Raw genomic sequence first — 25,898 nt, forward strand, 5'->3', positions numbered from 1 at the left:
GGGCACCCCCCCCAAAAAAAAAAAAAAAAAAAAAAAAAAAAAAAAAAAAATCCTGTCCCTAACCCCCGTGTGTGTGTGTCCCCCCCCCCTTTCCATTCCGCTGCAAAATCCTCCTCAAGCAGCTCCCTGCAGGGGCGGGGGGGTGGCCCTGGGGGTGGGGGCATCCCGTGTGTGACCCCCCGAAAATATTGACACCCCCCCGGTTTTTTTGCCCCCCCGCAGGTGCCACCGCGTGCAGGAGTCCCTGCTCAGCTCCGCCAGCGGCTACAGCAACTACCGGGGGGTCCTCAACTGGTGTGTGGTCATGCTGGTGAGTCGCGAGAGTGCCCCCCCATATCGCGATAGTGTGTGTGTGCCCCCCCCCCCCCCATCGCCACAGAGCCCCCCGTATCGCCACAGACACTCCCACCCCCCCCCCCCAAAACCCCCTTCTCTGTCCCAACCCCGCGGTGATGCCAACACCCCCCCAAAGTGTTCATTAAATTAAATTAACGCGGGGGGGGGGGGGGGGCTCGGTGGCCACGTGGCCATCGCTGGCCCCTTTGGGTTTGCTGAGGGGGGGGGGTTTAAGCGCCCCCCCCCCGCCCTGCCCTGGCCCCGGGGGGGGGTTCGTGGCCACTGTGGCCACCGCGTGACTTGCCCCCCCCCCGCCCCGGTGCCGTAACCCTTGTGCTGGATTCGTGGCGCAAGAATCGCCCTGAGCTACCCCCGGGGGGGGGAAAAAAGGGGGGGGCTGCCCCCCCCCCAAACCACACCCCCCCCAATCGCCGCCTTCCTCCTCCTCCTCTTCCTCCAGGTGTTGAGCAACGCGCGGCTCTTCCTGGAAAACCTCATCAAGTGAGGGGGGGCCGGGGGGGCCCGGGGACACTGCGAGCCTGCCCCCCCTCACCCTGCCTGGGGGGGCCGCTGTCCCCGAAATGGGGTGGGGGGGGGGGGGTCGCTGTCCCCAAAGTTAGGGGGATTGTGGGGGGGGCGCTTTCCCCAACATGGGGTAGGGGGTGTCGGCGGGGGGGTGGGTGTCACTGTCCCCATAATTGAGTGGGGGGTGTCGGCGGGGGGGGCCACTGTCCCCCAAATTCGAGGGGGGGGTGTGTCACTGCCCATAAAATTGGGGAGAGGGTGTTGGGGGGGTCCTTGTCCCCAAAATAGGGGGGAGAGGGTGTTGGGGGGGTCATTGTCCCCAATATGGGGGTGTTGGGGGGGTCCCTGTCCCCAAAACAGGCGGGGGGGGGTCACTGCCCCTGTACGTGGCGGGGGGGGGGGGGCATGGGGGGGGGGGGGGGAATCATCAATCCCTGGGATCCCCCCGGGGGGGGGGGGGGGCTGTGGGCAGGGCCCATCCCCACGGCAAAACGCTGGCACCCACTGCCCCCCCCCCTTCCCCTAGCGGGTCCGGGGGGGCCCTTTTAGCTCCAGGAGGTGGTTACTGACACCCCCCCCTCTTTTTTTTTTTTTTTTTTTTTTTGCCCCCCCCCAGGTACGGGATCCTGGTGGACCCCATCCAGGTGGTTTCCTCTTCCTCAAAGACCCCTACAGTTGGCCCTCCCTCTGCTTAATTATCGGTGAGTGCCCCCCCCCTCGGCACCCCAAATCCGTGCGGGGGGGGGGGGGGGGGCTACAAAGACAAGCCCCCCCCTCCAAATAATTTTGCTTCCCCCCCCCCCCCGTAGTAGCCAACGTCTTCGCCGTGGTCGCCCTGGCCCTGGAGAGACGCCTGGCAGCGGTGAGCCCCGCCCCCCATCATACTTAGGGGGCGCTGGCAGCCCCCCCCTCATATTTAGCGGTGCCCCCCCCGTTTCTCAACGCCCCCCCCCGCCAGGGCTCCATTTCGGAGGGGGTGGGGGCCGCCCTGCACGCCCTGAACCTGGCGGCCGTGCTCTGCTTCCCCGCCGGCACCGTCCTCATCCTCACCTCCATCACCCCAGGTGAGGCCGGGGCACGCAAATTAAGGGGGGCGGGACATAAATTTGGGGCGGGGGGGAAGCAGAGACCCCTTTTGACCCCCCCCTTTTTTTTTTTACCCCACCAGTGGGGGCCGTCTTCACCCTGGGCGTCTACACCATCATCTTCCTCAAGCTCTTCTCCTTCAGGGACGTCAATAAATGGTGTCGGGAGTGGAGGGAGGCCAAAACGCCCCCCCCGGCCCCCGCGGATGCAGGTTTGGTGCTGGGGGGGGGCAGGGGGGGTCGCTTTTTTTGAGGGGGGGGGCGTTTCACAACTTTCTTCCCCCCCCTGACCTCAGGCGTCGGGAACGGCAACGGGGACGTGGGCAGAGCGGGGTCACCTACCCCACAACCTCACCTACCGCAGTGAGTGGGGGGCCGCGGGGGGGTGGTGGGGGGGATTTGGCTCCTTGTGGCCCCCCCACCAACACTGTGCCCCCCCCCCGCAGATCTCTACTACTTTCTCTTCGCGCCCACCCTCTGCTACGAGCTCAACTTCCCCCCGCTCCCCCCGCGTCCGCAAGCGCTTCCTGCTGCGGCGCCTCTTCGAGATGGTGAGGGGGGGGGGGGTCTGGGGGGGTCCCGGGGGGGTCTCGGGAGGGTCCTGAAGAGGGGGGGGCAGGTCTGGTGGTAAGCTGGCCTCTGCTTCTACAGAAAATGCGGGAAGAGGGGGGGGCCCTGAGACAGAGGGATGATGGGGGGGGGCTCGGGGGGGCCCTGAGGTGGGAAGGATGATGGGGGGGAGTTGAGGCAGGAGGGATGATGTGGGGGGAGGCTCGGGGGGGCCCTGAGGGGATGGGGGGGGCCGGGGGGGGGGTCCCCACTGCCGACTCCTTCGCTGCCTCTTGTCTTCCAGCTCTTCTTCATCCAGCTGCTGGTGGGGCTGATCCAGCAGGTACCGGGGGGGGCACGGGGGGGCTCTGCCGGCACAGGGAGCAGTGGGGGGGCTCCCCCCCCCCGGGCCGGGCTGCAGCCGTCTCTTCTCTTTCAGTGGATGGTGCCGACGATCCAGAACTCCATGAAGCCCTTTCGGGTGGGTGCGGGGGGGCCGGGGGGGGGCGGGGGCAGAGGATCCATCCCTCTCCCCCCCCCCCCCCCCCCCCAAAACCACTCCTTGTGTGGCCTCAGTGGGGCAGAGGCCGCCCCGCGCCCCCCTGCCCTGCGCCCCCCCTCCCTGTGGGTAGCGAGCCCCGCCTGCCCCCCCGCCTGCCCCCCCGCCCGCCCCCCCGCCTGCCCCCCCGCCCGCTCCCCGCCCGCAGGCAGGGGGTGACGGGCCGCCCCCCCCCCAGGACATGGATTATTCCCGGATCATCGAGCGGCTCCTGAAACTGGCTGTGAGTAACCACCCCCCCCAGTACCCCCCAGCTCCCCTCCTATGGGCCAGGGGATGGGGGGGGGACCCCCCAGAGCCCCCTCGGCCCCCCAACCCCCCCCCTCACCTCCCCACCCCCCCAGGTCCCCAACCACCTCATCTGGCTCATTTTTTTCTACTGGTTCTTCCACTCCTGCCTCAACGTGGTGGCCGAGGTGATGCAGTTCGGAGACCGGGAGTTTTACCGGGACTGGTGGTGAGCGGTATTTTTGGGGGGGGCGCCGCCTGTTTTGGGGGGGCCCTGGTATCGCCCCCTCCCGTCCCCAACCACCATTTTTCCCCCCGTTTCACCCCAGGAACTCGGAGTCGGTCACTTATTTCTGGCAGAACTGGAACATCCCCGTGCACAAGTGGTGTCTGCGGTAGGTGGGGGGGGGGGGGGGGCAGCGGGGGACTCTGTGTGTCCCCCCCAACTCTGTGACCCCCCCGCCACGTTTTGGGGGTGCTCCTGGCGGCGGGGGGGGGCTCTGCACTAACGGGGTGCTGCTCCCCAGCCACTTTTACAAGCCCATGCTGAAGCGGGGGGCCAGCAAGTGGACGGCCCAGACGGCCGTTTTCTTGGCCTCTGCCTTCTTCCACGAGGTCAGCGCTTCCTCCCCACTCCGGGGGGGCCCCAAAACCCTTCCTGGGGCCCCCCCAAACCCTTCCCGGCGTCCCAAGACCCCCCCATTTAGGGCTGACACCGTGTGTCCCCCCCCAGTACTTGGTGAGCGTCCCCCTGAAGATGTTCCGGCTCTGGGCGTTCATGGGGATGGCGGCTCAGGTAAGTCGGGGGGGGTTTGGGGGTACGGGGGGGGGATCTTGGGGTTCCCAAAAAGGGGTTTTTGACGCTGCCCCCCCTCGCAGATCCCACTGGCCTGGTTTGTCTCCAAATTCCTGCGGGGTAACTACGGCAACGCGGCCGTCTGGATGTCGCTGATCATCGGGCAGCCCATTGCCGTCCTCATGTACGTCCACGACTACTACGTGCTCAACTACGAGGGCAACCAGTGAGGGGGGGGCCCCCCAAAACGCCCCCCCCACACCGCCCCAACCCCTCCCGGTGCCAGCCCTGAGGGGGCCACCGGTAGCCGCAGGGAAGGGGCCGGTGGGACCCTCCTCGTCTATTGAATGTCGGATCAATGCAATAGCCCCCCCCCTTCCCGTCCCTGGGGGGGGTTTGGGGGCCCCCCCTCTCCTCCAGGGGGTCCCCCCCTTCCCCCGGGGCCGGCGTGGCCCCCGCTTTACGGCACTTTAAAGGACGGGCCTGGCCTGGGCCCGTCCCCTCCGTCCCCCCGTCACTTGCCCCGGCTGTGGCTCTGCTGGCCACGAGCCCCGGGCCCTGCCTGCTCCGGCCGGGGTGCAGGCAGCTGCCTGTACTGGGGGCTGCCAGACCTGCTCCCCCCCCACCTGGCTCTGGGCTCACTCAGCCACTTTTTAACCCTTTTGGATTGTATCTGTCAAATACCGAGTGATTAAAGTGTCTTTTTTTTTTTTTCTTTGGGTTTTTTCTCTGCCCCTGCCTGTACGCTGGGGGCAAGGGAGGGGGGAAACTTTCTGTCCCGGGGGGGGCTGGAAAAGCCAGTTTTGGGGATGGGGGGAGCAGTCTGTGCCCTTAAGATCAGCTTAGGGGTCCCCAGGGGTGCTGGGGAGCGGGGACACCCCCCCACCCCCTCCCGAGGGACCTTCCTGGGCACAAACAGCCCCGAGAGTCACCCCCGGGGCAGCATCACCCCCCGGGTCCCGTTACAGAATCTCTGGCTGGGCTGGGGGGAGACATTAAAGCCCATCCAGTGCCACCCCCTGCCCCGGGCAGGGCCACCTTCCCCCAGCCCAGGTTGCCCAAAGCCCCGTCCAACCTGGCCTTGAACCCTTCCAGGGAGGGGGCAGCCACAGCTTCTCTGGGCAGCCTGTGCCAGGGCCTCACCCCCTCACAGGGGAGAATTTCTGCCTCAGATCTGATCTAAATCTCCCCCCTGTCAGTTTAGACCCGCTACCCCTCGCCCTATCCTTCCCTGATGATCAAGAGTTTCCCCCCCCTTTCCCGCAGCCCCTTTCAGCCCTGGGGGGCCGCTCTAAGGTCTCCCCGGAGCTTCTCTCCCCAGCTGAACCCCCCAACTCTCCCAGCATCAAAAACGTTCAAATCTGTGAGACCAGCGCGAGGTTCCACCGTGCCCAAACTCCAGTTTGAATCTGAGCACGGAAACGCTGAAAACCTTTATAGAGATTGTCTGAGGCATTGACAAAACCCAATAAACCCCCCCCGGGAACTTCCCGGCCCCACCAGTGCCGGGAGCAGGATTAACCCCATGACATTCGCTCCTGCCCCAGCACTGAAGATGAACCAGACGCTCCTCAGGCCTCTCCCCCACCAGAGGGACTTTGTTTAAGCCTTGAAACCCAGGAATTAGAAAAATTTACCCGTTTCTTTCACCTTCCACCCTAAAGGTGAGACACGTTACCATCGAATCCCTGACTGGTTTAGACTGGGGGGGACATTAAAGCCCATCCAGTGCCACCCCCTGCCCCGGGCAGGGCCACCTTCCACTAGCCCAGGTTGCCCAAAGCCCCGTCCAACCTGGCCTTGAACCCTTCCAGGGAGGGGGCAGCCACAGCTTCTCTGGGCAGCCTGAGTCTCCCCCCCCCCCCCAGAATAATGTATCCTTTAGCTCGACCCCAAATCCCCCCTTTTTCAGGTTAGAACCATCACCCCCAATCAAGAGTCTGTGTCTGTCCTCCCCCCCCCCAACCTCCACCCCAAGAAGCAGCTGCCGCTCCCGCTGTCCTGTTAGGGACATAGAAAATAAATTTTATTATCCTTTTTTTTTGTTTTTTTTTTTTGTTTAGATTTCTACACTGTAGTTGCATCACTAACCATGATCCTGCGGAGCAGAACGCAGCTCGCTCCGGCCCCCGCCACAGACACCACAGAGATCAGCCTTGGTCCAGCGCCAGAGCGGGGGGAATTGGTGCTGCACAGAGAAAAAAAAAAAAAAAAAAAAAAAAGAAAAAAAAAAAAAGGAACCTCCAGGTTTTTGGTTGTTTTTTTTGTTTTGTTTTTTTTTTTCTGTACTCAACGGAAATAAAAATAAAATTCCAGAGTGCTGCCCCCCTCCCGCCCTTCTCCCAACCCTGTTTCAGGCTCCGGGCTGGGGGGGGTGGGAGGGCAGAAGGCTGGAGCTGGGGGGGGCTGGGGGGGCCGGCGGCGAGGCGAGGCGAGGTCAGGGCTGCGCGGTGGCCGCGGCGGGCACGGGCGAGCCCAGCGCGGCGACGGGCGACGCTGCCAGGCCGCCGACGGGCCCCTGGGACGCGGCCATCGAGGTAATACCTGCGCCAGAGAGAGCAGAGCGCCGCGTCGGGACAGCTCGGGGCTGGGGGGTTATTTTTTTTTTTACCCCCCCCCCCCCCGCCAGGTTTAGAACTCACCTGCCAACATTGTGGAGGAGCTGACGGGCGTGTTGGCGGCTGAAAGTCCCGCGGAGGGGCCGATTCTCGCCGGGTCTTTTGCGATGGGATCTGCAGGGAGGGCAACGGGTGTCAAACAGCCCCCCCGCCGCCCCCCGCCCCGCTGAGGCTGTGCTGAGCCCCCCCGGAGTGGCGTGTGGGGGCAGCCGGTGGGGCTGGGAGGAGAGCAGGAGGGCCGCGGGAGCGCCCCGAGGCGGGTCTGGGGGGCCGGGGGGGGGGTTCCGTACAGAAGTAGGGGTGCTCCATGGCGTCGCGGGCGGTGAGCCGCGTCTGGTGGTCGTAACGCAGCAGCTTGTCCAAAAAATCGAGCGCTTCCGTGCTGACGAGGTGCTGGTTCTCGCTGTGGACAAAACGCTCCCACCGCTTCCGCGAGTGTCTGCCAGGAGGAGGAGGAGGAGGAGGAGGAGGAGGAGGAAGAGCTGCGTCAGCCTCGCGCCCGGGCCCGGGGCAGCGCGCCCGGCCCGCGGCTCCGCACCCACCGGCCCAGGATGTCGTTGAAGCGCGGGTCCAGCTCGATGTTGTACTTGTCGATGTAATCGTACAGATCCTCCGTCCCCAGCACCTTGGCGATGCGCACCAGCTGCCGGGAGCAGGGAGGGAGGGGTGGGGGGGGGAGCAGCGATGCTGAGGGCGAGGGCAGAGCCGCAGCCAACGCCCCCCCCCCCCCCCAAACCCTGGGGAGGGTCCCCGAGCTGAGGGGTGAAGCATCCCCGGGGTGGAAGGAGAACTCGAGGCTCTTCCCCGGGGGGTTTCCCAGGGAGATGCCCCCCCCCACAGCCCCTGTTCCCCTCCTTGTGGATGAAGGGGGGGGGCAGGTTCTGGAGGGGTTTTAGGGGCCCCACGGCAGCCCCGCGGTAGCCAGCGCCCCACGGAGCCCAACCCAGGAGAGCCTGAAACGGGCGGGCAGGTTCCCAGTATGACCAGTGCTTTGCTCCCCAGCCCAGCCGCCCCCCCCAGTCAGCTGCCCGCTCACCCCAGAGCCCGGCATGGGGAGGGGACGGGGAGCCAAGACCCTGGTGTGGGGAGGGGACGGGCAGCTGAGACCTCAGGGTGGGGAGGGAGAGCCAAGAGCCTGTTGTGGGGAGGGGACAGAGGGGAGGGACCCCCAGAGCTGGGACCCTGGTGTGGGGAGGGGACACGGAGCAGGGCCCTGATGTGGAGAGGGAGGGCCGAGAGCCTGCTGTGGGGAGGGGGTGGGGAGCAGAGACACCGTTGTGGGGAGGGGACAGGGGGAAGAGACCCCGAGAGCCAGGACCCCCGTGTGGGGAGGGGACAGGGTGGGGAAGGGACGGGGAGCTGAGACCCTGGTGTGGGGAGGGAGAGCCGAGAGCCTGCGGTGGGGGGGGACAGAGGGGGGACACCCCGTGTGTGGTGGGGGGGGGACAGAGGGGGGACACCCCGTGTGTGGTGGGGGGGGGGACAGGGAGCAGAGACCCCGAGTCCTGGGGAGGGGACGAGGACCCCAGTGTGGGGAGGGGACCCACAGATGGAGAGCTGAGAGCCTGTGGTGGGGAGGGGGCAGAGCGCCCAGCGTTTGGGGGGGGACACGGGGGGAGCAGAGCCCCCGCGGCAGCGGGAGGGGGGCGCGGGGGGGCTCACTTGGTCGTAGTTGTCGTGGCCGTGGAAGAAGGGCTCTTTCCGGAAGATCATGCTGGCCAGCATGCAGCCCAAACTCCACATGTCCAGGCTGTAGTCGTACATCTGGGGACAACACGAGGCGGGGGGGGAGCGACAGGTGGAGGGGGGGGGGTCAGCAAAGGCCTTGGGGGGGGGGGGAAACACACCCCCATTCCCCCCCCGGGGGGGTTTAGAGCCGCATCCAGCAGCAACACTCGGCCCCGGGACCATCTCTGGGCACGGGGGAGCTCCCCAGGACCCTGCAATAAAAAGTTGGTGCAGGGTGTGGGGGGGGTAAGTTTGCATTTTTATTTTGGCCCCCCCGGGACGTACCTGATAATCCACCAGGAGCTCCGGGCCCTTGAAGTACCGCGAGGCCACGCGGACGTTGTACTCCTGCCCCGGGTGGTAGAACTCCGCCAGCCCCCAGTCGATGAGGCGCAGCTGGGGGGGGACACACACGCACACAAAACGTGGGGAGGGGGCGACCCCGCAGCCCCCCCCTCAAGCATCAGCTGTGCCCCGGGGGCTGCTCCTCATCCTCACGCCGCGGGGGGGGCGGCGACAGGAGCCTCTCGGGGGTGACGCTGTGCCCCCCCCCCAGCCCCTCAGCAGCCCCTCGAGGGGTTTTACCCCGGTTTTGTGGTTTTTTTTTTTTCCTTTTGGAGCCCCCGGGGACTCGCAGCCCCGCTGGCAGCGTCCTAAACTCTGCGGCCCGTCAGCAAACCGCTGCTAATTACTCTAATTACGGCTTCAAACCCACCGTATGCAAAACTACACCTTCTGCCGAGCCTCTAAGCCACGTCTCCCCGGTCGGTTTTGGGACAAAAACCTTATTAAAATCAAGATTTGGTGACATCTACCCGGCCCGAAGAGCCTCTCTGGAGGGTTTAATAATTCAGTTTTTTAGGCTCAGCTTGGGCAGGCGCAAGGAAACAGAGAGGGGGGGGACGGATTTTAAAGGTGCCCCAAAGAGTGTGGGGAAAGGGGGGGGGGGTGGCCCCTTTTCGTGCTGAAAACGGGGGCGTTCGGCAGCTTCGCCGGCGCCTTTTGAAGTGGTTTGTGGTTTTTTTTTTTTATTTGAGGTCCCAGCTGGGTGGAAAAAAAAAATAATCTAAAATTGGGTTTACAAGGCACAAGCAGGTGGGAAATAAAGGGAGGTTTTACTGGGCCCAGGTGCGGGTTTTATGGTCACCTGTGTTTAAAAAAGAAAAAAAAAAACCCAACAAAACCAGCGGGAAATTCAGCGCCGGGGCTGAGATCTGAGCGGGGCTCAACGGGCAGGACCCCCCCGCGGTGCTGGGGGGGTCGGTTCGGGGGTAAGTCGTTACCTTTCTGTGCTCGTGGTCGATCATGACGTTGTGGGGTTTGACGTCTCGGTGCATGACGCCCATGCTGTGACAATAATCCAGCGCCTGCGGAGGGAGGGGGGAGCCCTCAGGATTCCCCCCCCCTCCCCGGCCCTAAAACCACCGCCACGGTCACACCCTGCCCCCCCAAACGCTCTGGGGGCAACACCGACGCCGTCCCCGGGGGTCCCCGGGGCTCAGCCCCCCGACAGATCCTGCTGGTGTCCCGCACGCGCCCCCCAACCTTCCCAGGAGCAGATTTGGGCTCGCCCCCCCCCAGCCTAAAGCCCAGCCTAAACCCTAAGAGCCGGAGCGTGAGCGAGGAGGCCTGCACTGCCTCAGGGAGGGGGGGTCTGGCGACTTCACCCCACCCCGGCCTGGCCATCCCGGCCCCACCGGTGGCCTCCAACCAAGGCCGGCGGAGGCGGGGGCCACGCGAGGGGGTGGCGGGGAGGGAAAAAAAAAAAATAATCATTTTTTTGTTTCTCAAGGACACGGCGACCTCGTGCAGCGGCTGCCGAGCCTCCCCCGAGAAACCGCGGCTGGGCAACGGTCCAGCGGGGTTTAGTAGCCCACTCCCGCTCCTGCAGGTCAACTCCCGTCCCGGGGGGGCAGGTTTAAGCAGGGAGGGCTCTGCTGGAGCCAGGATTATCCTGGGGAGGGCGGATTTCCCAGGCGCCCCCTGAGCTCACCTTCAGGATTTCGTACATGTAGAATCGGATGTCGAAATCCGACAGCGTCTGGTACAATTGCTGGGAAAAACAAAAATCAAGAGGGGGGGGTGACGGGCCGGGGCCGGGGGGGCAGGACGGACCCTGCCCCGGCCACCACTCGCAGCCCGCGGTTGGGGGTTTAGGACAGGCTTTGTGGCCCCGGTTTCCCGCCGGGTGCAGGCGGCCCCCCCCCCCCGTTTTGGGCGCCCGGACCCCGCTGGGACCCCCCAGCCAGGCCTGGGGGAGGAGGACCCGGGGGAAGGGTCGGGGCTCGGGTGTAAACTCCTCGGTGAGAACCAGCCGGGAGCAGCCAGAGGCGAGGTTTGGCGACTCCCACGGCCTCCTTAAGCCTCCGCCTCAGCCCAGGCTCCCGGCGAGCGCGGCTCAGCTAATCCGAGCTTCTCGCCCGTGCGTGGGAGCCCGGGGGGGCCAAGGGCCGGAGCGGGGACAAGCCCCAGGGACGGCGCCGCGTTCCCTGAACGTCAAAATGGAAAAACCCGCCGGCGCCTCCACGCCTCGGAACGGGGGGCTTGTTCCCCCCCACGGCGTCAGAGGGACTCGGGGATCCCCCCCCCCCCCCAGATCCTCGGGTTTGGGGGTGGCTCACCTTGAAATCTGTGTTGTTGACGTGCTCAAAGACCAGGGCGGGCGTCCGGGACTGCGAGAAATGGGGGAAAAAGGGAGAAACTGGGGCTTCCTCGAGGCGGGGGGGGACGGGACGACAACACGCGACAGAGGGGCGGGCAGGCGGGCAGCTGGGTTTTGTAAGGCTTGGGTTTGCAGGGCCGGGGTTTGTGGGGCTGGGGTTTGTAAGGCTTGGTTTTGTAGGGCTTGGGATTTATAAGGCTTGGTTTTGTAGGGCCTGGGTTTGTAGGACTGGGTTTGGTAGGGCCGGGATTTGTAGGGCCGGGATTTGTAGGGCCTGGGTTTGTAGGACTGGGTTTTATAGGGCCAGGATTTGTAGGGCCGGGATTTGTAGGGCTTTAGGGCTAATTTTTGCCGGGCTCTCCCTGCCCCTTTCTCTTTGCCCCCCTCCTCCTCCTCCTCCTCCCAGTGAGACACTGAAGCTCCGGGCAGGACCCCCAGGGCCTGTGTTCAGGGAGACAGCACCCCCCCCCCATCCCTGACCCCCCCCAAATCCCCCCCCGAGACCAGGGCGGCCCTTTAGGCCCAAGTACCCCCCTCGCCAAGCCCTTGCACCCTCCCCCTCAGCACCCCCCACCGCTCCCCAAACCCCCCCAAGCCGGCGCCTGCGCCCTGGAACCCACCGTCCCCCTCTGACACCCGCCAGCAACCCGCCACCCCCCCAGGGAAGGGCCTGTCCCCAGGGCCCCCCACTCCCTCTTATCTCCCCACAAGCAGCCGCCGTTCGCCGCTGACAGAGGATTAAAACCGGGTCAGTGACAGCAGAGCCCGTCCTGAGCCACGACCCCGAGCCACGACCCCGAGCCACGACCCTGAGCCACGACCCCAAGCCATGACCCTGAGCCATGACCCTGAGCCATGACCCTGAGCCACGATCCCACTGGGATGGAAACCAGGGTGGAAAAGAGGAGCTGGGAGCTCCACCCGCCCCCCCGTGGGGCACAAAAACGGGAGAATTGTTGGGTTTGGGGAGGAGCAAAGGCAAAGCCGCGTTGGGTGGTTTGAGGGTGGCACGACCCTGATTTCCTCCCACTATCACAGAGCCCCAGACTGGTTTGGGTTGGGAGGGAGCTTAGAGCCCATCCAGTGCCACCCCCTGCCCCGGGCAGGGCCACCTTCCACCAGCCCAGGTTGCCCAAAGCCCCGTCCAACCTGGCCTTGAACCCTTCCAGGGAGGGGGCAGCCACAGCTTCTCTGGGCAGCCTGTGCCAGGGCCTCACCCCCTCACAGGGGAGAATTTCTGCCTTAGATCTCATCTAAATCTCCCCTCTCTCGGCTTAAAACCATTACCCCTCGTCCTATCCCTCCTCCCTGATGACGAGTCCCCCCCCCTTTCCCGCAGCCCCTTTCAGCCCTGGGGGGCCGCTCTAAGGTCTCCCCGGAGCCTTCTCTTCCCCAGCTGAACCCCCCAACTCCCCCAGCCTGTCCTCACAGGGGGGCTCCAGCCCCCCCAGCATCTCCGTGGCCTCCTCTGGACTCGTTCTAACAGTTCTAGATCCTTCTTGTGTTGGGGGGTCCAGAGCCAGACACAATATTCCATGTGGGGCTCACGAGGGCAGAGTAGAGGGAGAATCTGCTCCCTGGACCTCCTGGCCACACTTCTCTTGCTGCAGCCCAGAATCTGGATGGGATTTTGGGCTGCAAACACACACTGTTGGCTCACGTTGATCTTATCATCCACCAACACGCCCAAGTCCTTCTCCCCAGGACTGTTCTCAACCCCCTCATCGCCCGGCCTGTGTCTGTGCTCGGGATTGCACTGGCCCAGGTGCACGACCTTACGCTTGGCCTTGTTAAACTCCGTGAGGTTGGCCTGGGGTCACCTCTCCAGCCTGTGCAGGTCCCTCTGGCTGGCACATCCCTTCCCTCCAGCGTGTCAGCTGAACCACAGAACCCCAGAACCATCTGGGTTGGAAAAGCCCTTGAACTCCTCCGGCCCAACCCTGACCCTCCCCCTGACCGTTCCCAACTCCCCCAGATCCCTCAGCGCTGGCTCAGCCCGACTCTTCAACCCCTCCAGGGATCCCGGGGACTCCCCCCTGCCCTGGGCAGCCCATTCCAACGCCCAACAGCCCCTTCTGCACAGAAATCCTTCCTCAGAGCCAGCCTGACCCTGCCCTGGGCAGCTTGAGGCCATTCCCTCGGGGCCTGGCGCTGGGGCCTTGGCTCCAGAGACTCATCCCCCCTCTCTGCCCCCTCCTGGCAGGGAGTTGCAGAGGGCCAGGAGGTCTCCCCTCAGCCTCCTCTGCTCCAGACTGAACCCCCCCAGTTCCCCCAGCCGCTCCCCAGCAGACCTGTGCTCCAGACCCTGCCCCAGCTCCGTTGCCCTTCTCTGGCCACGCTCGAGTCATTCAATGGCCTTTTTGGGGTGAGGGGCCCAGAACTGAACCCCCTCAGCGAGGGGCGGCCTCCCCAGTGCCGAGCCCAGGGCTCAGACCCCTTCCCTGTCCCTGCTGGCCACGCCAGTGCTGACACAAGCCAGGATGCCGTTGCCCTCCTTGGCCCCTGGGCACACTCTGGCTCCTGTTGAACATGAACTGCCCCCACACTGTGGGTGTCACTGGCAAACTTGCTGTGGGTGCCTCCACCCCACTCTCCATACTGCCAACAAAAATATCAAACAGCACCGGTCCCGGTCCCGATCCTGGAGGGACCCCGCTTGGACACTGAATCGCTGACCACAACCCTTTGAGTGTGGCCTTGACTTTCACGTGGGTTCAGCCCCGTTGGCCACTGCCCAGCCTCCTCCTGGGCCTTCACAGGGGGTGGGAGCGTCACCCAGGGAGGACAAAACCACCCGCAGGTCGGGGGGAGGTTGAAAGGCCAAAAAAACCCAGCGGGAAGAAGCGTCCCTTGCTCCCAGCTCCTTTTTTGGGGAAACTGTTGGATCAAGCACAACTAGACCTTCCATTTCTACCCTTTCGCCTCTCCGTTCCTACCCCAGGGGCACAGAAACCTCCCCAGGGGCACAGAAACCTCCCCAGGAGAAAACTCTACCAGGGGCACGGAAACCTCCCCCGGGGGCACGGAAACCTCCGCCACGGGCACAAAAACCTCCCCAGGGGAAAACTCCCCCAGGGGCACAGAAACCTCCCTCAGCGGCACGGAAACCTCCTCCAGGGGCACGAAAACCTGCCCCAGAGGCATAGAAACCTCCCTCAGGGGCATGGAAACCTGCCCCAGGGGCACAGAAACCTCCCCCAGGGGCAAGGAAACCTCCCCCAGGGGCACGGAAACCTCCCCCAGGGGCACGGAAACCTCCCCCAGGGGCATGGAAACCTGCCCCAGGGGCACGGAAACCTCCTCCAGGCTCGTTTTGGCTGCTAGACCGATGCTGCACGGGCCAAGGGGTCGTCGGCGCCAGCTCGAGGAGCCTTTTTTCTGCCTTTTTTCTGCCGGGGTGGGGAAGGGCTCTGCAGGAATTCCCCCCGCCGGCGGCAGCGCAGCCCCTTCCCCTTCCTTACCACAGGGTCTTTCACTATGTCGAGCAGGCTGATGATATTGGGGCCCCCTCGGAGGTTCTCCAGGATTTTAATCTCGCGTTTGATCTTCTTCTTTTTCACAGGCTGATTAAAAAAGAGAAACAAAAGCCAGTTATGGGCCGGTGGGAGGCGAAGAGGCGCGCGGCTCTTCCGTCGTGCAAAGGAAACCGGCGCTCAGGGGACCTCTGAGACATTATTATTTTACTACAAAAAATGGTTTTCAAGAGCAAGCTTCGGGTTTTTTTTCAAGTCCCAGGCTTGACCAAACTGTCCCAGACAGCTCCTTCAAGTCAGACTTGACTAAAACTTGGGAAACACAGAGCCAAGGGAAGCGTAACTCGGTGGAATCTCCGTGACGCCTCGGTGCCCAGTTTGGGGAAATCCCCCCCCACACCGAGCGACTCTGGATGCTCGTTCTTGCCCTTGGAGCTGTTTTTTTGCCTCTCCATCAGGCCAGGCCAGACTCGGGGAAAATATATTACCGAGGACATTTCGCACGTTCTCACTCACGCCCCGTCCTTGAGCTTTTCTTAATGTGTATTTCTGTGGCGTGGCCTCGGTTCCTACGTCCCTTCCCGCTCACTGCTTCTCTCGCAAAGGCTTCAGATTGTCCCCATGCTTTAAAACTCATCTGTCCTACCAAGTTTTAATTACCCGTGGCTCGTTAACAGCACAGAAATTCGCTCCCCACCCCAGGCTGACAAGCCCCGCTGCTGCCGCCTCCCCGCTCCCACCGCTGGTTTGAGTTCCCCCCCCCCCCGCCTCAAAAGCTTAATTTGGTGAAAAATCTCCAGCAGCCAAGTCCGCTGGCGACTCAGCTTTGCTCAGGAAGGAAAAAAAAAACCCGCAGCAAGTTTTTGCCCCGGGGGAACCGATGTTTTCCTCAGCTCACCTGAGGATGAAGAGCGCGGAGAGCGCAGGGAGAGGCGCAGACGCGGAAGCGTCAGCGGAGGGACGGAGCGGTGAGGGACAAAAAACCAAACACTCACCTTGAGGATTTTGACCACCACCTTCTCGTTGTTGGTGATGTTGATGGCTTCGAAGACTTCGCTGTATTTGCCGCGGCCGAGTTTCCGCACGAGCTGGTAGTCATCTTGGTTGCTGTGAGAGAAAAAGGGAGAGAAAAAGAGAGATGAAGGGGTCGCGCGTGCCCGGCTCGGGACGATGTTTTTCCACCTTTCCCGGTTCTCAGTTACCGCGAGGAGGTGGGGGCTGCTCGCCCAAAGCTCCAGAGCCCGCCCGCGGTTTGCTCGGGGCAGAGACCGGCAAAATACCCACTGTCACACCCCCTCTAGGACCCCCCCTGATAGCGAGGCGGGAAGGAGCTCACGCACCCGGGATTCGTGAAAAGAAATTATTCCCTCCCAGAAATCGGAAGGAAATCAGCCAAGGATCTCGTGCACCCAAAGATTTGTAAAAAGAAAATTATTCCCCCCTAGAAATGGGAAGGAAACCAGTCAAGGATCTTGCGCACCACAGGATTTGTAAAAACAAATTATTCCCCTCCAGAAATGGGAAGGAAATCAGCCAAGGATCTCGTGCACCCGAGGACTTGTGGAAAGAAAATTATTCCCCCCCAGAAATTGGAAGGAAATCAGCCAAGGATCTCACGCACCCAAAGATTTGTAAAAAGAAAATTATTCCCTCCTAGAAATGGGAAGGAAACCAGCCAAGGATCTCTGCACCTGAAGATTTGTAAAAAGAAATTATTTCCTCCCAGAAATCAGAAGGAAACCAGCCAAGGCTCTTGCACACCTGGGATTTGTAAAAATAAATTATCCCCCCCCCCCGAAATGGGCCACCAGCCAACTCTCAGCCCTAAAACCTCCGCGTCTCTAAAGCCACCAAGGCCCAACCCCCGTCTCCCAGCAGAGTTCTCCGCCGAGGGGGGAGGCAGAGGGTCCCCCCGCCCCGCCGGGACTCCCTGGAATTCTGGGGGAATCAGGAATTCCCGGAGGCAATGTGGAGGGGGCGGCAGCACCCAGCGCCCGCGGCGGCCCTCGCCCTGCCCGCGGCAAACGCCGAGACAGGGAGCGCGGCCGGGAAAAGTCTGAACCGCCAGGATGGTCTGGGCGGGGGGCAAAAAATAAAATAAAATAAAACCCAAGCCAGGCTGCTGGCGGAAGAGGAGGAATCACCGTCCCGGCGAGGCTGAAGGCTCTGCCTGGCCCGGGGGATTTGGACGTGGATAAAACGCTTCTCGTTTCTAGGTCAGCGGGACCACGAGCGGGGTCGGGGCGGAGAGGAGAGGAGGGAAAGCCCCGGGGATGGCTCCTAACCCAACCCCAGCAGTAGCCCACGTGGCACGGGCGCAGCCTCCCGACGCTGCGGCCTCGGCTGTCAACATTTTTTTAAATTTTTATAGATTTTGAGCACAAGTGCCCAGCGAGGAGCTGGCTGCATCCCCCAGCGCCACCGGCGAAATCAAAGCTGGGCCCCTCGGCCCAGCCCGTGGCCAAGCCATAAAACAATCAACTGGCCGTCTCCGAGACTCCAGCCCTCGGGGGAAACCTGAAAAAAATAGTCACGAGACTTCCACCTCCGGCCTCTCAACCCCCTTTTGCTCTCCGATTCCCGCCACCGCTCCCCGTCACGTAAGAACCAAACCCTCGGCGCGACGCTTTAAGCTTCAAGCCAGGCCCACAGGTCTGGTTTAAAACACTTCACGGAGTTGCCGGCTCGAGCTGGGAGCCGGTCGTGCCTCGGGGGGGGGGGGGGTGTTTGGCGGCGGCGAGGGGCCCCCCCGCCCTCTCCCAGGCGTACCCCCATTCCACGACGTGCGACTCGTAGTCCCAGTACTCGCGGGGTCTCTGAGTGTTCACGTCCGCATAGACCCTGGCCCGACTCGGCACTGGCCCCGACATGCTTCCACCTCAATCACCCTAAAAATACAAACACACGTCAGTTGGGATGAGGCAACACTTGGGAGAGAAACAGAGGGGGAAAAAAACCCCAAAACCAACCAACAAACGGAGCTGCCGAGCGGAGAAGGGGGGCGCGGGGGGGCTGCGGAAAGCGAGGGCACGTGGAGCCGGCGCTTGGGGTGTCCGTCACCCAGCCCCCGGCCTCTCAGCCCCCCAAAACCTCTTGACCCTCCCCGGGGCTGTCGGAGCTTTAAAATGTAGAAACCTCCCCCCCGGCCCCCAACCCTGCGGCACCGCGAGCGCCCGCGACCCTCGGGCTGAGCCGCGGCGGCGGGGGGGACGGGAAAAAAAAAGAGACGCCGAGAGAAGAAAGAAAAATAAAGATGCGGCCCCGGGAAAGGGCCGCCGGGAGTTGCCCCTCGTCTCCCCAGGACTCGCACCAGCCGCCCCGTGGCTCTCCCCGGGGGGGGCAGAGCCCTCCTGTGCCCCCCGAGACGGGCGGGTCCTACGGTGAGACCCCGACCCACTGCACCGGCAGCTCTCCAGGAGCACGCTGGCCCTGGCGAGAGCACGAGCGAGCCCACTGGCCCTGGTGAGACTGTCTGTGAGCCCACTGGCCCCACCGAGACCACACACAAGCCCACCAGCCCTGGCGACACCGTACGCGAGCCCACTGGCCCTGGCGAGCCCACACATGAGCCCAGTGGCCCCAGTGAGACCACATGCAAGTCCACCGGCCCCGCTGAGTCCACACACAAGCCCACCAGCCCTGGCGTACGCCCTATGCGAGCCCACCGGCCCTGGCGAGCCCACACGTGAGCCCACCAGTCGGGGCAAGTCCGTGCACGAGCCCACCGGCCCCGCGAGGCCGCACGCTCTGCCCTTGCCGGCCGCCCCTCCGGTGCGGCAAAACGCGTCGCGTCAGCCGGCGGGGCCACCACGGAGGGGCCGGCCACGAGTCCCGCTGCCAGCCAGCCCGGCCGCTCCCCTTCCTCCCGGGGAAAGCGGACACGTGGCCACGGAAAAAAATGTTTTGGCTGAACAACGCAAGCGGGGAAACACGGGCGGGTACCGAACCCGCCGGGAGACACGGCAAGACCCGCTGGCGCCCGGCGGTCGGGCCCGTGGGCTCGGCAGAGCTGCTCTGGCTGTGCCCCCTCCTCCCGCCGCTGCCAGCAACTTGCCTCACAGTTGATCTTTTCCCCCAAAATTAAAAATATTCTGACGCAGCAGCTCAGGGCTCTGCTCCGGCCGTAGCGGAGCCACGGCGAGTCTCGAAATCAATCCGGGCGCCGAGGATTTAGACATTTACTCTGCCTTTCGCATATCCGACACAAGGGTGAAGAAGCATCTCGAAAGGGAGACGCTGCCCAGCTGGGGCAGAGCCGGAGGCAGGCAGCTGCCTGCAGAGCGCAGGCAGGGCTGGGCGCGATGAGCTGAGGCTGCTGCCCTCCGCTGCCTGACCCGGCGGGCAGCATCAGCCCAGGAAATTAAAAAAAAAAAAAAAAAAAAAAGTTTTCCACCAGGTTAACGGGCTCTGTCAGCCCAGCTGGGACCCTGCAGCCCGGAGCGGGGTTTGGAGAGGGAGAAAAAACACTTTAAAAAAAAAAAAATTAAAAAAAAATCCCCCCAGGTGCCATCTGCAGCTAGTCAGGGAAACGGCACGCACGGACACCGGCCGCGGAGCGACGACGTTGTGCTTGGCCAAGAGCAGAGCCCCATTTTTTTTGGAAATTGGAAGAAAATCCTGCCGTGTTGTCGGGAAGAGACCCGAGCGCTCCCGGCAGGGAGGGAAGAACCGAAGTGGCTGATTTTAAATCAATCAAAATAAACCCCGCGCCGGGGCGCAGGTGGACGCGGCGTTCCCGTTTCTCCTCCCGCCGCCGCCGTGTCCCCCCCCCCCGCGCCGGCTCAGCCTCCCCCACGCCGAAATCAGGCAGAAATCCTGTCACCCTGCCCCACTTCGCAAATATTTTTAACCTGCGGGGAATAAAAAAAAAAAAAAAAAAAAGCAAGCACCGTCCTCTCCGCTCTGTGCTAATTTCAGAGGGTTTGGGGTTTATTTTTATTAATTTCTGAAGGGTTTAAAGGGAAGCTGCCTCTGATGAAACGCAGGCAGCGCCCCGGCCCGGGCAGAGCGCAGACGCGGCCCCCCCCTGCCAAGAATCCCTCAGGAGAAGGGGGCTGAGGGTCTCTACGTGCCCCCCCGCGCTGCGGCCGCACCACCGCGGCTCCAAAACACACCCCGGCCGAAGAAACGCGGCTCAGCCGCGGCGCCGAGCCCTGCCACGGCTTTGCGACCCCCCCAGACGAGGCCACGGCCACCAGCAGCCTCCGTGGGAAGCCAGAACCGGCCTCTGGGCCACCTCCCCGCCGCCCGCTCGCCGCGGGGGCAGCCTCGGGAACACGCTCCGGCCTCTCTCCCGGTTGGGCAACGCCACCACGCTCCAGCTGGCCCGGGGCCACCGGCCACTCGCCGAGAGCCGCTGCCCTAAAACCCTCCCGGCGAGGCACCAAATCCTGAGTTTTTTCTGTTGTTTTTTTTTTTTTTTTCTCCTCGGTCAGGACCGTGTTTCGAGGGCTCAGAAAGCACCAAAGCGGCACGAATCGACGCGGAGCCGGCAGGATTTTGGGGAGCCAAAATGCAACGAGAGCTTTAGCGTCCCCGTTTGTGGCGCCGGGGCGCGGAGCGGAGCCGCTCGGCGGATGGAAAGGCCGCGGGGAGCGGCTGCCGCGGAACCGGGGGGTTGGAAGCGGCTCCGGGAGGGGCTGGAGGCACCGGGGGCGCTCCTGGGTCCCCCCCAAAAACAAGGGGGACACACACAAAACCTCCCGCAGAGATTCACAACGAGAAGCGGCTGCGCCCGGGGGGTTGTGAAGGAGCCGGAGCTGGAGCTCAACGCCGACGGCATGTGGACACGGTGAGGCTCAGCCAAGCAGGGCCTGGCTAGGCGAGGCCTGGCAAAGCTCGGGCTTATCTCCAGCTCAGGGCGGGTGAGCTGCGGAACCGAAACGCTCCCGTGGCCCAAACTGCAGCAATGGCGGGGCTGCTCCGAAGGGAAAACGTACGCGGTGGCGACAGGAGCCGAGTGGTGGGGAAAGACCCCGGAGCTCCCCGAGTGCAACCGAGTCCCCCCGGCCTGCCCAGGCCCCCCCTGACCCGCGTCCCCCCTCCCGGGCTGGCGACTCCCCCGCTGCCCTGGGCGGCCGGTTCCGGCGCTCGACGACCCTTTCGCTGGAGAAATTGTTCCCAACATCCCCCCTGAACCTCCCCCGGCGGCGCAACGTCAGGCCGGTTCCTCCCTCCCGGCGCTCCCGGGGGAGAAGGGACCGACCCCCCCTCGCCCCCAGCTCCTCGGGGGCGGCTGCAGAGAGCGGCGAGGTCTCCCCTGAGCCCCCTTTTCTCCAGGCTGAGCCCCCCCAGCTCCCCCCTCCCAGGACTCGTGCTCCAGCCCCTTCCCCAGCTGCGCTGCCCTTGGGACGTGCTCCAGCCCCTCCGTGTCTTTCCCGGAGCGAGGGGCCCAGACCCGAACCCGGGATTCGAGGGGGACGAGCCCTGCCCGAGCCCTGCAGGCCACGCGCCCTCCGACACCAGCCGGGGATGCCGGTGGCCACCGTGGCCTCCCGGGCACGCTGCAGGCACCGGGATCCACCCGGATCCAGCAGCCGGAACGACAGAGCCCACCGGAGCTCGGCGGCACCTTCCGGAGACGCGGCACAAACCCACCGGCCACGGCAACGGGGGGCGAGGAGGTGAGAACATCCCCAGGAGGAAAAAAAAAAAACCCCTCCTGTCCGGGCGGCTGGATGGGATTGACGGAAGCGCCACAAGGCCCTCGCCCTGCCGGGGCGCTCCGCTGAGATTTTAACAAACGTGGAGGCCCAAAGCCGCCCCGATTTCACGTCGAGGAGTCGGGAAGGTGCGCGGGAGCGTCCTCCCCAGGCCGGGAATTCTGGAAACAGGGAAAATACGGATTTGGGAAGAGGATGAGGGAGGACGCGGGGGGCGCGGAGGCGCGACGGGGCCCCGGCTCCTCCAGCACCGGATCGTGGCCCCCCAGGGCCCCGGGTGAAGGCGAGCGGCCGGCGCCTTCCCCCCCGCGGAGCTCAGCGCCGCTCTGCCCCCCCCCGCTCCGGCGCTTCCCAGCTGCCTCCTGCCGAGATTCCAGCACGGGGGGGCGGGCAGCCCCCTCCCCACTCCCGGGGAACTCCGGTTCCAGGGGGGTGGCCCCGGCAGGGCGCGGTCCCGGCGGGAATGTCGCGGGTTTCCATCATGGGGACGAGCCGGGGGAGGCGGGACGGGGGGTCCCAGGAGAGGCGCTGCCTCCCCGGGGGGGTCGATCGCTGCGGCTGCCCGCGCTCCGGCCTGGCAGCTTCAAAAATGGCCGCGGCTTTTTTGGGAAATTTTTTGGGGAAAAAAAAGAAGCGTCTCCTCAGCACTGGCTGCTCGGGAAGAGCGGGGACAGGGAAGCGTCGCTGGGCAAGTCCCAATTCCGGTTTGGAAGCCGCAAAACGGGGGCTCAGCCCCGCCCCCCGCCGCTGCTCCCCGGTTTGGCCTCCGCGGCCCCCCCGGGGCCTGGGGACACAACCGGCCCCTCCGAGGCGGGAAAGAGGGACGGGACAGCCCGGCCGGAACGGGGGCTCGGGGGGGCCGGGACGGGGGGCCAGGGGGGTCGGACGGACCGGGGGGCGGTCCGGGAGCGGTTTGGCCCCGAACCCTCCGGGCAGCCGGGCCGGGCGGCCGCAGCCAGCCCCGCGGGCAGCCGTGTCCTCCCTCACCCTCGGCGACGCCTCGTTCCCTGAGCCCGGACCCCTCCCCACACCCCCGAGCCCCCCGCGGCGCGAGGCCAGGCCGGTCCCTCGGTCCCGGCGCTCCCGGGGGGGCGGGACCGGCCCCCCCGAGCCCCCGGCTCCGGGGCGGCTGCAGAGAGCGGCGAGGGCCGGGCGCCCCGCCGTGAGCCGCCGCCGCCCCCCCGCGGGGGACAGGGACCCCGGGTGACGCCCCGCGCCGGGGGGAGGCGCTTGGACACCCCGCACTGACCCCCCGGCGGGGACCCCGGGGGGGGCTCGACTGCCCATTCACTCATTCACTCATTCACTCACTCATCAGTAACACCCCCGGGCGCGGACGCGAGTTCGTCAGCAGATCCCCCCCCCGCTGCGCCCCCCGGGAACCCCAACAGCGGGGCCGGGCCCCCCGCACCCTGCCCCAGGACCGCGCACCGGGAGCCCCTCAAAATGCTGCCCGGGGGGTGCCCCCCCGCACCCAGCCCGCGCCCCACACTCACACTCACCCTCACCACACACACTCACACTCACCACACACACTCACACTCACCCTCACCACACACACTCACCCTCACCACATACACTCACACTCACACTCACCCCACACACTCACACTCACCACACACACTCACACTCACCCTCACCACACACACCCACCACACTCACCCTCACCACACACACTCACCCTCACCACACTCACGCTCACACTCACCCTCACCACACTCACGCTCACACTCACCCTCACCACACTCACGCTCACACTCACCCTCACCACACTCACGCTCACACTCACCCTCACCACACTCACGCTCACACTCACCACACACACTCACCACACACACGCTCACCACACACACGCTCACCCCACACACGCTCACACTCACCCCACACGCACTCACCCCACACGCACTCACCCCACACGCACTCACCCCACACGCACTCACACTCACCACACACACTCACACTCACCACACACACTCACACTCACCACACACACTCACACTCACCACTCACCCCACACACACTCACCCCACACACACTCACCCCACACACACTCACCCCACACACGCTCACACTCGCATCCACACTCACACCCCCAACTCACACCCCACACACACTCACACCCACCTAGACACATCCACACTCACACTCACACCCACACACACTCACACTCACACCCACACACACTCACACTGACCCCCCCACTGCCACAGGCTCTCCCAGCCCCACACTCGGCCCACTCACACTCGCATCTACACACACACCCACACTCACCTCACACATCCACACTCACACCCACACCCACACTCCACTCACACTCACACACATCCACACTCACACCCACCTCACACTCACACAGACACTCACATCCACAGTCACACTCACCCCACACACACTCACACTCACCCCCCCACTCCTACAGGCTCTCCCAGCCCTGCACTCACTCCACTCACACTCACATCCACACTCACACCCCCAACTCACACCCCACACACACTCACACCCACCTAGACACATCCACACTCACCCTCACACCCACACACATCCACACTCACACCCACCTCACACTCACACAGACACTCACATGCACACTCACACTCACATCCACACTCAAACTCACCCCACACACACACTTACTCATATCCACACTCACACCCCAACTCACACCCCCACACACTCACATCCACACTCACACTCACCCCACACACACACTCAAATCCACACTCACACCCCCAACTCACATCCACACTCACACCCACCCCACACACACACTCACACCCCCACTTACTCACATCCACACTCACCCCACACACATAGTCACACCCACACTCACACCCCCAACTCACACCCCACTCACTCACATCCACACTCACACCCACCTCACACTCACACCCACCCCACACACACACTCACACCCCCACTTACTCACATCCACACACACCCCACACACACAGTCACACCCACACTCACACCCCCCCACACTCACACCCCACTCACACTCACATCCACACTCACACCCACCTCACACTCACACACACCCACACCCACACTCACACTCACATCCACACTCACCCCCCACACACACTCAAATCCACACTCACACCCCCAACTCACACCCCACTCACACTCACATCCACACTCACACCCACCTCACACTCACCCCACACTCACACTCACACCCACACTCACACCCCCCCACACTCACACCCCACTCACACCCACCTCACACTCACACCCACACACACCTCACACTCACACCCACACTCACCCCCCACACACACTCACATCCACACTCACACCCCCAACTCACACTCACATCCACACTCACACCCCACTCACACCCACACTCACCTCACACTCGCCCCCCACTCACACTCACCTCCACACTCACCCCCACCTCACACTCCCCCCACTCCCCCCCCCTCACTGACGCTCCCGCCGCCCCCCGGGCCGTACCTGGCCGAGCGCCGCGGCCCGGCGCTGCGGGAGGGGCGCGGCCTCCCCGGCTGGGGGTGACAAGATGGCGGCGGCTCCTGGCGGCGCCGTCGGCCGGGCCGGGCCCGCCGGGCCGAGAGGGGGCGCCCGGACCCGGCGCCGCCGCCACCGAGGAGGAGGCCGGAGCGACCCCCCCCCCCGGAACGGCAACGGCAGCGCGCATGCGCGGGGGCGGGGACAGCCCGCGGGACCGGTGCGTGGTGCAGTGACCCCAGTGCTCCCAGTAACACCAGTGATAACAGTGACCCCAGTGCTCCCAGTGACCCCAGTGCTCCCAGTGACCCCAGTGATAACAGTGACCCCAGTGCTCCCAGTGACCCCAGTGCTCCCAGTGACCCCAGTGATAACAGTGACACCAGTGCTCCCAGTAACGCCAGTGACCCCAGTAACACCAGTGATTCCAGTGCTCCCAGTGACCCCAGTGCTTCCAGTGACACCAGTGATGCCAGTGACACCAGTGCTCCCAGTGACCCCAGTGCTCCCAGTAACACCAGTGACCCCAGTAACACCAGTGCTTCCAGTGACCCCAGTGCTCCCAGTAACACCAGTGACCCCAGTAACACCAGTGATTCCAGTGCTTCCAGTGACCCCAGTGCTTCCAGTGACACCAGTGATAAGTGACCCCAGTGCTCCCAGTAACACCAGTGCTCCCAGTAACACCAGTGATAACAGTGACCCCAGTGCTCCCAGTGACACCAGTGATCCCAGTGACACCAGTGCTCCCAGTAACGCCAGTGACCCCAGTAACACCAGTGATTCCAGTGCTCCCAGTGACCCCAGTGCTTCCAGTGACACCAGTGATGCCAGTGACACCAGTGCTCCCAGTGACCCCAGTGCTCCCAGTAACACCAGTGCTCCCAGTGACCCTAGTGCTCCCAGTAACACCAGTACTCCCAGTAATACCAGTGATCCCAGTGACCCCAGTGCTTCCAGTGACACCAGTGCTCCCAGTAACACCAGTGACCCCAGTAACACCAGTGCTTCCAGTGACCCCAGTGCTCCCAGTAACACCAGTGATAACAGTGACACCAGTGATCCCAGTGACCCCAGTGCTCCCAGTAACACCAGTGATAACAGTGACCCCAGTGCTCCCAGTGACACCAGTGCTCCCAGTGACACCAGTGATCCCAGTGACCCCAGTGCTCCCAGTAACACCAGTGATAACAGTGACCCCAGTGCTCCCAG

At 64.1% G+C, this 25,898-nt stretch overlaps 2 protein-coding genes across 4 annotated transcripts in view; one reads left to right on the forward strand and one right to left on the reverse strand.

Annotated features, from left to right (window-relative positions):
- Positions 1-4,791, forward strand: part of DGAT1 (diacylglycerol O-acyltransferase 1) — a 5,140-nt gene extending 349 nt beyond the window's left edge. The window contains 17 exon segments of the mRNA XM_074901121.1: positions 223-310; positions 797-837; positions 1,478-1,509; positions 1,512-1,562; positions 1,671-1,723; positions 1,820-1,925; positions 2,030-2,158; positions 2,393-2,442; positions 2,444-2,497; positions 2,800-2,838; positions 2,935-2,976; positions 3,233-3,277; positions 3,399-3,511; positions 3,612-3,677; positions 3,810-3,897; positions 4,016-4,078; positions 4,162-4,791. Of these exon segments, the coding sequence (XP_074757222.1) occupies positions 223-310; positions 797-837; positions 1,478-1,509; positions 1,512-1,562; positions 1,671-1,723; positions 1,820-1,925; positions 2,030-2,158; positions 2,393-2,442; positions 2,444-2,497; positions 2,800-2,838; positions 2,935-2,976; positions 3,233-3,277; positions 3,399-3,511; positions 3,612-3,677; positions 3,810-3,897; positions 4,016-4,078; positions 4,162-4,308 (1,207 nt within the window). The 3' untranslated portion in view covers positions 4,309-4,791.
- A 1,286-nt stretch (positions 4,792-6,077) lies between these two features.
- On the reverse strand, positions 6,078-24,783 carry LOC141957217 (casein kinase II subunit alpha-like). 3 transcript variants are annotated; one of them, XM_074898284.1, is made up of 13 exons: positions 24,675-24,783; positions 17,329-17,447; positions 15,555-15,666; positions 14,548-14,649; positions 11,046-11,096; positions 10,418-10,477; positions 9,708-9,791; positions 8,710-8,820; positions 8,359-8,460; positions 7,239-7,339; positions 6,987-7,135; positions 6,721-6,810; positions 6,078-6,266 (listed from the first exon to the last, which is right to left on the reverse strand). In XM_074898284.1, exons 2-13 carry the CDS (start codon positions 17,427-17,429, stop codon positions 6,229-6,231), a joined length of 1,101 nt encoding a protein of 366 aa, XP_074754385.1. In that variant the 5' UTR covers positions 17,430-17,447; positions 24,675-24,783; the 3' UTR covers positions 6,078-6,228. The 3 variants fall into 3 exon arrangements, with proteins under 3 accessions (XP_074754385.1, XP_074754384.1, XP_074754386.1); XM_074898283.1 differs by lacking the exon at positions 6,078-6,266 and adding an exon at positions 6,301-6,622; XM_074898285.1 differs by lacking the exons at positions 6,078-6,266; positions 17,329-17,447 and adding an exon at positions 6,301-6,622 and having other exon boundaries at positions 24,675-24,771.
- Between the last annotated feature and the right edge of the window lie 1,115 nt (positions 24,784-25,898).

Source organism: Athene noctua, chromosome 2, assembly GCF_965140245.1.
Source record: "Athene noctua chromosome 2, bAthNoc1.hap1.1, whole genome shotgun sequence".
Classification (NCBI taxonomy): Eukaryota; Metazoa; Chordata; class Aves; order Strigiformes; family Strigidae; genus Athene; species Athene noctua.

Excerpts from the sequence above, each read along its gene's own strand:
- LOC141957217 (XM_074898283.1), bottom strand. The coding sequence starts at position 17,429 with ATGTCGGGGCCAGTGCCGAGTCGGGCCAGGGTCTATGCGGACGTGAAC. Across the intron at positions 8,821-9,707 it reads TCGACCACGAGCACAGAAAG|CTGCGCCTCATCGACTGGGG; the intron begins GTAACGACTTAC and ends GTCCCCCCCCAG. Across the intron at positions 6,623-6,720 it reads CTCCTCCACAATGTTGGCAG|GTATTACCTCGATGGCCGCG; the intron begins GTGAGTTCTAAA and ends TCTCTGGCGCAG.